Source organism: Austrofundulus limnaeus, unplaced genomic scaffold (genome assembly GCF_001266775.1).
Source record: "Austrofundulus limnaeus strain Quisiro unplaced genomic scaffold, Austrofundulus_limnaeus-1.0 Scaffold80, whole genome shotgun sequence".
Classification (NCBI taxonomy): domain Eukaryota; kingdom Metazoa; phylum Chordata; class Actinopteri; order Cyprinodontiformes; family Rivulidae; genus Austrofundulus; species Austrofundulus limnaeus.
Window position 1 is genome coordinate 1,395,076 of NW_013952482.1, and position 10,738 is coordinate 1,405,813.

At 40.7% G+C, this 10,738-nt stretch overlaps 2 protein-coding genes across 2 annotated transcripts in view; one reads left to right on the forward strand and one right to left on the reverse strand.

Moving 5' to 3' along the window:
- Nucleotides 1-8,986, forward strand: part of LOC106519668 (voltage-dependent T-type calcium channel subunit alpha-1G) — a gene marked incomplete in the record, with an annotated part of 84,373 nt that extends 75,387 nt beyond the window's left edge. Inside the window, 2 exon segments of the mRNA XM_014011429.1 lie at nucleotides 1,383-1,945; nucleotides 5,641-8,986. Of these exon segments, the coding sequence (XP_013866883.1) occupies nucleotides 1,383-1,945; nucleotides 5,641-6,330 (1,253 nt within the window).
- Nucleotides 8,987-9,274: 288 nt separating this feature from the next.
- Nucleotides 9,275-10,738, reverse strand: part of LOC106519669 (synaptogyrin-3) — a 6,113-nt gene continuing 4,649 nt past the window's right edge. Inside the window, exon 4 of the mRNA XM_014011430.1 lies at nucleotides 9,275-10,205. Coding sequence (XP_013866884.1) covers nucleotides 9,978-10,205 — 228 coding nt within the window. The 3' untranslated portion in view covers nucleotides 9,275-9,977. The remainder of the gene's footprint in view (nucleotides 10,206-10,738) is intronic.

The window sequence follows — 10,738 nt, forward strand, 5'->3', positions numbered from 1 at the left end:
TTTTAAGTGTATTTATTTATTTTCTGGTCCAGTTATATTCCTTCATGCTAATCAACATTTGTCAACACAGAAATGTTTATATCTTTAGTGAATTTGACAAAAATTGAGCTGAAGTTTGGTGTGCTTGTAGCTAAGTGTCCTTCACAACTCATTTTCTAAGCATAATAATTGGCAATATTGCACAAGAAGGTGCACTACCTTAAAGTTTATTTTTATAGCTCATGTCATAGATGTAAAATCACCAAGGTTGCAATAAAAGCAATAAAAATTCTTACAACTCCATTATTTCTTAATATAAGATGGTCTTAGTCTATTCATTCAAGGAATGCTAGGTCTTTCTAAAATTTGCATAAATAATCAATGTATTACTAAAATTTTTGAATAATAAAATAAGTGATAACATATAAAGTCAATTTGTGCTGCCAAGGGAAATGTATCTGTACCAACATGTAGTTTCAGTGTATTTAAAGATTTATACCAAATGTCTCAACTGTACAGAAAGGAAATCTACAGACTCTGTGCTGCCAGTGAACAGCCTCAAGGACACTGTGACAAATGGTTCTATGTCTTAATGTAAAATATCAAACTGAGCTTGCAGCTGTAAGGCACACGCCCGAGCGCTGAGAACGTTCAACCTTGAATATCTCAGAGGCAGAACGTTCACTTTACTCYGAGATGTTTCTAAATATGATAAGTTGGCTCCTGGGCTCAGAAGGTTAAGTGAGCTAATCAATAGGAAGATTTGTTTCCAAGATGCTTTTTATTTTTAAGACGCATGTCCCGTTAAAATATGGGCTACGTTTGAGTGTTTGGGTGTTGCTTTTMGGGAAAGTACTTGCTTCAAAACCTTTACTTTGAAAAGTAAAAGAAGATTATTTTATTGTTTGTTTTTTTTCAGTTTCAGGCAAATCTGCTTCAACTACAGAAACATTTTATAAAGTTTGCAAACAGGATATATGATTTATTAGATTTTTTAAGCTTTAAATTGTATTGTGCCAAATAAATGAACATTGCACACACAAACCCTGGCAGTTTATTTCCTGCTTGTCTTATGTTATAATAAACCAAAGTGCTACATTATTAAAATTGGCAGCATTGACACGACTRAGAAATCWCAAAACTTGTGTTGAATAAAAAGASAGTGTGCTTATAAAGTTGAACTTTTGGAGGAAATTATCTTTTTTTATTAAGAAACTGAACCCTGATGATGAAATAGTAAACAGTTAATTTGATCTTTAACTATACTGAATAACACTGATCTAATTGTAGGTAAGTTATTACTCTCTAAGCTTTTGTTCTCTGTTGTGTTTCCTTTTGTATGAAATTATTGAGGCTATCTCATTTTCATGTGTGTCTTTTATAATCTGGATTATGTCCTACAGGCTCCATGTCATCTCTGGGCTCCAGCGGAGGAAGCTCTCTGCTGCAGGTTCCAGGAGCTCTGCCCACCATCAGCCATGCTTCGCTGGGGTCCGGACGCAGCTTCAGGCCAATGATCTGCCTCAGCGCCTCTCAGAGCTTCGACAGACACTCCACACACAGACTGAGTCCAGCCAACAGCGTGGAGGGATCCAGACTCAGCCCGACTCACCGAACAAACCGACACAGACTGAACTCGGCTCACAGTATAGACGGGTATAGATTCAGCCCGGCTCGTCGGATAAACAGGCACAGACTCAGCTCTGCTCACAGTATGGACGGATACAGACTGAATCCAGATCCGAGCACAGACAGGCCCAAGCTGCTGTCCAGCCACAGCATAGACAGATATCCGTCAGTCAGACTGAGTCCGACGCACGGCAGCAGCAGCAGRTGGTCCTCTTCGTGGCTCAGTCCTGAGGACAGTTTAGACAAAAACAAACTCAGTCCTTCCTACGTTCCAGAGAGTTCAGTCCTGAAGAGACCCGCCTCCTTCCGCAGTGTAAGCAGACAGCTACGGAGACAGGTGCGTTATTTTCTTTCTATCATCTTCCCTCTCATCAAAATAATCTCTCAGTTGTGTGGCAATGCACTACAAGCTTGTTTTGTTTCCATACAAGCAACCGGAACATAATAATTTAATGCGATGCGACAAAACACAAAAACTATAATAAAGCAGAATAAATTTGTTTTCTTTTTAAACACAGCACAGGCAGAAAGGGAATTTGTGGTGGYGCATTTCAAACGGTATGGAGGCGCAAAATGATGGAGAACTTTGAAAGTCAGGCGGAGAATTTTAAATTCAAAGCAACCTTAGAGCCAGTGGAGTTGTTTGAGAATGTTGAGTTCAGCAGATGGATGTTGTGGTGACGATGCAAGCAGAACGYCCTGGACCGTTTGAAGTGTATGGATTTGTGTGGTAGACCAGAGAAAAGAAAATCAATGAAAGTAGTAACAAGGACATAGATAAGAGCAGCAGTGCTGTTGGCTGTAAGCGACTCAAAGACTGTTGAGAGTTCATTGTTAAAAGTAAGTTGAATGAGCATAAATACTATGGTTTTCAAAGGAAAGTGCGCTTTCAAGAATGGCACCTGGGCTCTTAAAACATTTGTGGGTGGATTTGGAGCAAACAAGAGGAAATTCAGTTTCCACTCCTGAGTYAGACCAAATATCCTTAGCAAACCAGTTAATCTCTTCTAAACAGTCAGTCGAGGAAGAGGGAGGAAGTGCATTGGGTTTAGTAGACTGGGACTGCTGGGTGACATCAGCATAATGACGACATTTAATTTTGTTTCCTGAAAATAGAGCCAAGGGGAAATGAACTTAGATCAAAAAGCAAGGGAATTTGAGTTTTTTGTTATTAATTTCTTTGCTACAAAAATACTTCTTGGCATTATATMTTTTATTGTTGGAAAGCTTGTTTATTTCGGCTAAATGCTGTCACAATTTTTTTTTGGAAAATGCATTTGTGGGTTGAGCAGAAGAGCTGAGTACAGTATGTGTGTAGCATCCATTTAAAAAATGCCAAATCTTCTGCCAGTGCCAAACAGCTTAATCTGCTGTTGACTTGGTTGGTGTTGATTATTAGAATGGATGTTTGAAGTCTGAAGGAACAAGACAAAATGTTCTTGATGTAACAGTTTATTAATGAACAAACAGTGCCTTCAGTAGCATGTGGAAGAACCATACACAGACAAAACATTATTTCCTTTTTGTGCAGCTCACCAGCTTGGTCCGATGGCAACCCATTCTTTAACCAGCATTTGTCAAAAGTCAGTCAGTGCGGTTGTATTTGTCACTCTGTAACAAACAGTATGTCCAAACTGATCCCACAAGTGTTCATTGAGGTTCATGTCAGGGTTCATCCTCTTTATTGAAAAAGTCTCATTCAGTTCTATACTGCAAATGAGATAGTTGTGTTTCAGTGAGACTAACCTGTATAAATAAATGAAATTAAATCCTGGAGGAAGTCTCTGATGAACCACACTGTGTTATTGAGCATTGACATCTTGGAGGATAGAGTTAAGTCATTGACGGATCTAGGATTTGTTTGAGTAAGGGGCCATCAAGGGGCCACTATRTTGATAGAGGGGCCAAGTATTTGCTCAACATTCTTTCACACAAATCCCCAGTTTTGGTAAGGTGTTTACGTTTAACCAGTCACACATGTTCAAACACCTGTAATGTAATATATATTTTTTTAAAAAGCTTGCACAATAAATTCTCCTTACCAGTTTTACATACATTTTTACTAGATTAAATACTTACAAACACAGAGCATTTGAGAAAATTTAGTCATCATTTGTCATTTGAAAGACTTTCTGCAGTATTGTTCTAATTTTCTTAAGAAGAGAAGACTTCTGTCAGCTTGATTCATGCTGGACTTTTCTATTTGACTCATTAGCACCTCTAGTGTTTGGACATGGAACTCCATCTGCCATCATTGCTCCCAGGTAAAAGACAGATGAGTGACAGGACAGGGGCACTTCAGGGGGGCAATCAGATTTCAGCTGGGGCCAATGCCCCTGTGGCCCTGCCCATAGAACTGCCCCTGAGTTAAGTCCCATACCATCAAAATGGGTTTGCTACTGGTTGCTCACAGGTGCTGACAACCAGGCATCAATTTTTAGCACCTCAGGTACCAGAACCTCAAAACTCAAGATTCAATAGCTTAATAACCTGTTTGAAATTGGCACAGTAGATTTGACAAATTTTACACAGGTGCAACCCACATACTGAACTCTGCTGCTCAACCCACAAATGCATGTTCCTTACAAAGGTGACTTGTGAATTATAAGAGGGAGAATATAATAAGTACTGCTAAGAAGCATTATTACAACAAAGAAATAATCCACCAAATGTTCCTACTTTTCTTACTATATTTAGACAAATCTGAAAAATGAAGTTGCCCCAACGTTGGGCCATGGGGAACGCCACAGAAAACAGAAGAAGATTGTGACTGGATATTTTTACACACTGTGTGACCAAGTGACGGCGTTATTGAAACAAGCTGAAACTAAACGGTTGAAAGGGATGTTATAAAAGGATGTCAAAAGCAGCAATCAGTGAGAGAGGGTTGTGTACAAACAGAATACCAGAGTCAGCAGTCAACAGCAGATTGTTTGCAACCTTAACCTGAGTTGCTTCAGTGCTATTAAAAGGATAAAAACTGGAAGTTACTCATATGAAATTGTGAAGCTATTATCTTTTCTAGCATGGCCCTACGCAGTTCCGCTCAATTCTAGTTTCCCTTCACTGCTCTGTCTGGGATTTCTCCCATAGAGAAGGATTTCTTTAGGAGAATTTTGTTCAGGCCAATCAGAGAACAGAAGGCAGAGTTTCGAAGGAAAACATCAATTTTCTGTGCAGTGTCTGCTAGTTAGTTTAGCAATGGCAGTGGAGGAAGTGAATGAAGCCAGTCCGGGTTGATAAGGCTTCCAAATAAATTAWATTTGTCTGACAAAGCAGCAGCTCTCATTTACAGTCGTCTTGTTCGGCTCTGTACTTTTCTCCTCTCAGTAGGGTTGTTTACAGCGCACATAATTTCCGGTTAACTTCTTAGCTTAGCCTCCTTCACAGTGGAGCTGGCACACATATGTCACGGCCAACCGATCCAATCATTTCAGACTTCCACAGAGGCCACGCCTTCAGCAAGAATCGCTTCTCTATAGCCGAGAGTCCAGACCCTCGTTTGAAGCAAAGTGAAGGACATGGGTCTAGTTTTAACCAGGCTTTCCTAATATATTAGAAATAAATTTTAGATTAGAGATTAGTCTGATTTTATTTAGATGATTGCCATTTGCAACAAGTTTTCTAAGAACTGGAGTTGTATGTAGGTTTGTGAGAAAATGAAACACAAGCAGAAGCTGATGAAGAGTAGACAGTTGTAGTTATGAAAAGAGATAAAGGAGGCAAAAGGGAATTAACTAAATGAGTAGGGAGAGGATGGAGCTGGCAAATGAGTGATTTGGATTTAAGGTCATATATTTTAGTGATAGTAGAAAGTGAACAAGTGGATAATTGGAAATGAGTGGAAATAGTACTGTTATCTGTTGATTTGGAAGGAAAGTGATTGTTAACAAAAACATCTTTAAGAAATTGAATATAAGTTGAGTGGGACAGTATCAGATAGTCTCTAGAGACCAGCATTCAAACTATAATTACATTTATATTTCTTTACCACTGCATTATGTTTGTTGGGCATGTTTTGTTTTTTATCAGGAGGCCGTGCGCTGTGACTCTCTGGATCAGAACGGTTCAGCTGACGACCTGGCAGAGTCCTGCCTCACTGTGCCCACTCCAAGTCGTCAGAGATCGTCCAGCGTGCACACACTGAAATACGCACACCCCCAGAGGGTGATCTCATGCAGGAGCCACAGCCGGAGCCACAGTGAAGCCACAGCACATGAACGTGTACCTGAGCAGGCCATCTGCGGCTCACGGCCAGAAACAGATGTAGAAAAGAGGCCTGTCAGCCCACAGGGAGTGTCCAGTTTGAAGGTCACCAGCAGCGAACACACACTTTTAKCTCCGCTCCCTGGCTCCAGAGTGGCCTGCCCTGGCGCTGGCGCTGGATCAGACCCGGCTTCGCAGTTAGACGATGCTGATGAGGAAGTAAGTCGTATAAACAGTTTGATGCACTCGCAAACACAGCCTCCTCCCAGCTCCGTGCACATAAGCGGACATCTTTCCCCAAGTCCTGCGGAGCACAGGAGTCGCCTCAGCCACTCGGCGTCCCCCGTTTCTGGCAAAATCAGGAAGCAGCGAATGAGCCCACCTCCGGGGGACGAGCCGRTTACAGTGGCGACACAATTCAAAGACAGCAGTGTTGAGCTGAGGAGGCGGACTCTGTCGTTTGATGCCACGAGTCTTTCTCCTTATCAAGAGGAGGGAGGCTCTGTGGATGACTAACAAATAATGAGACAGATATCCTGCTGGAACCAGCACAGGAGGGACAGGAGCCCAGTTGAAAACAGGAAGGATCCTGGTTTCTTCTTCTTCCCATTGCCCTGTTCACTCCCAAGATTATTGGAGGGGTTGTGAAGATAAATTATGGTTTGTGTATGAGTGGGTAAACCTTTTAAAGACTGACTCCTTTGTGCTGCTTGCACACCAGATGCACACAAGAAAAAGAAGTTTCCCTTTCTTCTATCATAGACCTAGCTTTAGTTCAGACACTGTAGCACCCCCCCCCCCACCAGCTCTATTTACTCAAACATTAACCTTTCTCCTGCTTGCTCTCCTCTTTCTTCCCTCACTCATTCCTCTTCCTGCATCTCAAGCCTAGATCAGAATACAAGGCACACCTCTGCAGGAGCAGATTTGTTTTGTGGTTAATCTCCCTATATACACATGCTAAGACAGACTAAACTATTTGTTACACATTTATAATTTTGATATTATTCATCTTTATTATCAACCAGTAATGTAAGAAAGCATGTAGGGCCCAAAACAAGCAGTCATTTTTATGACGTAAAATCCAAAGATTTTTTTTATTTATTTTTATTTTTTTAGCAGAAGTGTTTAAATTTGAGAAGTTCATGATTATAAAAATCAACTGTAWTTGGAAACTGATCAGTTGATTAATAATCTTATGGCTGCCTAACATTGGGGATAAAATGCAGTTGCGATATTTTTTGGCAAAATATTGAAATARCTTTATTATTTGCAATAAATCCATGTTTCCCTCGCTGCTCTTTTATCCCCCCATCACCACAATGCTCACCACAGTTGCCGTGTGCTTTAGCATTTCAGTCAGTATCAGTGAAATTAGTTGTGTTTAGGGCAGTGGGGGGTCAGTCTGATTGCCAAATACATTTTGCATGCAGTTTCTCTTTGTGATTTATTGCAGTTCTTTGCACAGCGTTCCTACACAGYCTGGAAAAGTGTAGAATGTGATTTCAGTATTTTCCAGGTCTGGATAAGTATGGGAAACCAGAACAAAGAGTATGAAAAAAAATGTTAGTAGTTTTATACAACTGCCTATTGAATTTTCACTCAAATAAAAATCAATGTTTTTTAAAAAAGTTGTTAAAATTGGCTGGGTATTTTCCACATTGACTATTTTAACCATAACGTCTGTGGTTCATCAATTACTGGGACTGCTAACTTTTGGAAACTAAAATAAGGAAGGCAGATAATTCTTTGTTCTATAGCTTACTGTTTGTAATGTTATTAGGACAAATGTCATGACTTTAACCTTTTAGCAGACAAGGATGAGCAGCTCATATTTATAGACCTAATTTAAAAAAGGAAAATCAGATTGGCATTTGTGGTTTGCCTAAGCACAAACTTAATATAAATTTGTTTTGAAAGAAACATCAACAAAAAATATAAACATTCTTTTGTAGAGGGTAATTGCTTATTCTCCCAAGATGCACTGAAAAGCAAATATAAAAATGTAATTAAGATTTTAAAAAATCACCACATCCAATAATTTAGCATGAAATAATAAGAAGTGACTCAAATTAAGAGGATTAAACAAAGAAAGTCCATGTTTTGAAAAATGGAAAATGTGTAGGAACCCTGCTTGCATACACTGATGTTGCATTAATGATAAACACTGATATAATGTGCAGCCCTCTTTTTTTGTAATATTCGTAATATTCTGTTCTGTTGTTCAGCATTTACTGGTTTATAAAATTGTTGTCAATCAAATGATTTAAAAAAATCCTACAGTTCTTAAAGGTATTACAGAATCTTGCTGTAAACATTTATTTAAAGTTTCTTCTTTCCCCAGAAAAGTATCATGATTATGGTAGGAATGATGCTGCAGGTTTAACGTTTTTTTCTTTTTTTGTTTGTTTGTTGTTGTTTTTTCCAAATTTGTTCTGTTTTGTTCCTTCTTATCTTTGGACCAACAGTGCCACTGGGTGTTGCTGGATAGCTCACAGATTGCAATCTGCAGCGCCTTGATATATTGTTGATTTTTCGTGGAGAACCTCCACGGCTGGATACACCCAATCTGAACAAAATCAATGTTTTTCTCTTTCAGCCTTTTAGTTAAAACCATGTAGTGTGACCTGGGCTTCAGCAGTCTCTACCTCGCTTTCTTTCTTTMYTTATTTATTTAATTGTCCCTGCTCTCATCCATTTGTTGGTTCAGTCAGCTGAGTTGTGTCCCTCCCCTCCACTCTGTCTTCATATTCTCAGGGTAGAAGTAGTTCAGACACAGTTGAGTGTGAAGCATGTGACCAGAGCTCTGTGGAGTTAGAGGGCCCCCTGCTGACTGAACTCAGAGCCGGACCCCTTCCCCTCCATCAGCTCTCCTCATTAACTAAAGAGATAAAACTGCATGGGAGCAGGGTGATGACCGAGGTATAGAAGGGCTTATGCAGATGTTAAAACTTTGTAGAAAAGGCTAAGATTATATTTTATTAAAACAGCAGGTATGACACGAGAAAGCTAAATTTCTACCTTTTTGAATGTCAGCTGTTCGGGATGTTGATTGTAACGATGATGCAAGCGTTTATATTTAAAAGATGCTGTGTGATGTTCCTGCAGGTTAACAGAAGCRGTGAGCTGACTGGACAGAGCTGGAATAAAACCACTTCCTGTCTGACTTTCATCTGAGTCTTGCTTCGATCTTTTCCTCACAACAGACTTAGACGAACTAAAACAAATTAGGAAGCATTACAGTGCCTCACTAGCTAAAAATAAAGCCAACAATCAGCAGCTGCCTGCCACTGTTAATGAATTCAACACTTCTTTATTTAATTGTGGGCTTCCAGCAGCTGTTGATTAATATGCCTAACACATCCTCGGATCTCGCTCGCGAGAAGAGTTTATGAGATTAAAGGCAGCAAAATGCAATTATTGGAAGATTATGTGAACAAAGGCAGAATCAGAGGCCTGATCATGTTGGTGATGGGTGGATTTTATTTCTTCCTTCTTTTCTTTTTTTTCATTTTTTTCTTACCAATTCAGCATATCACAATAAAATATTTAATCACATGAATATTTTACAATGAAACACTAAGCTTGAAGCAGTACTGCCTTTGTGTTCCTGCCTTCTGCAAGTTCACAATCTGAGGGTCAAGCTGACTGAATTTCAGYCGATACGTGGCCTCGTGTCTCTAAGGCAAACTGGTCAGGGTGATTAGGACGGGTTCTCAGCTTCTCCGTCTTCCACGTCTCCCCCCTCGTGTCGCCTTCTTAAGGCAAGATGGAGCAATCTGTGTTAATCTGCACTTCACCACATCAACATGCAGTCAAGGTGCGCGTGTGTGTGTGCACCTCCAAGAGTATCTACACGTGTTTCCAGGTGTGCATGTGTAACTGCTTCCAGGTGTTCAGAGAGTACGGCTGCGTGCATTGATATTTGTGTGTGCGTGAACAGAAGACGGTATTCTTGACATGGAGTTACGACTAACTAAGCTTCGCTGGCAGTTACCATGGTGAAAAGAGCTCTAACATCACATGACCCAGAATCCTGCTGCCCCTCCCCCCACCCCGGAGAGGACGTGAAAACCTTACAAACAGCGAGGCGGAGATTTGTCTGCTCCTGCGCCGCATGCAGCCTCGTTCCGATCACGTCTCCGCTTTCTTCTGAACGTTTCCTAAAAAGCAGGAGCCGCGGGTCTTTGCTGCGTGAGCTTCTGGGGGTCCAGGGTTTCGGTGAACGGCGGGGCCTGGTAGGGGTTGGTGGTTATGATGGTGGCACCGTTGGGGATGGGGTACGGAGTGGCTCGGGCGTGGCTCGGGGCCGGCTCTAGGTGTTGCCAAGTGAATAAGTTTGTGTTGCTGCCAGTTAAGAAGCGTCGAAGGGCGCTCAGAGTCAGAACGGCCTGTTGGAGACAAAAAACACGCACAAACAGACTAATTATGATAAGCTAATCACAGAGGTGGACTGATTCATCTGTCGGCTGTTTAATCAAGTAAAGTTGGCCAATTTTAAAATGCTGAGCGTCGGCCAAGCCTTTGATGGAGTGCCTCACATCAACAGACCACAAGAGAAACAGAGAGGAACATTATGCCAAGTTTTTAAAGGGCCAATATTATGTATTTCTCAGGCATACATTTAAATTCACTACATTTATTATACCATAAAAATGTATCTATGTCACCTTTAGCTGTTATTAAAATGCTGTTTTATGTTTAAATAGAAAATAAACATATCTTCTCATCACTTCCTCTTCTAAACTCCTTGAAATTGGCCTCTGTCTCTTTAAGAACCACCTTCGCTTCTGTCCTGCCCATTTCGGTGCGGGGGGTGGGGTGGGGTGGGGGGGAGCTGCCATGATGCGGTTTAATTGGCATCTGAAAATACATTTCCTCAAAGGTATTTTTAATCTGAAGAGCTTCACTGAGCGAGAACTAA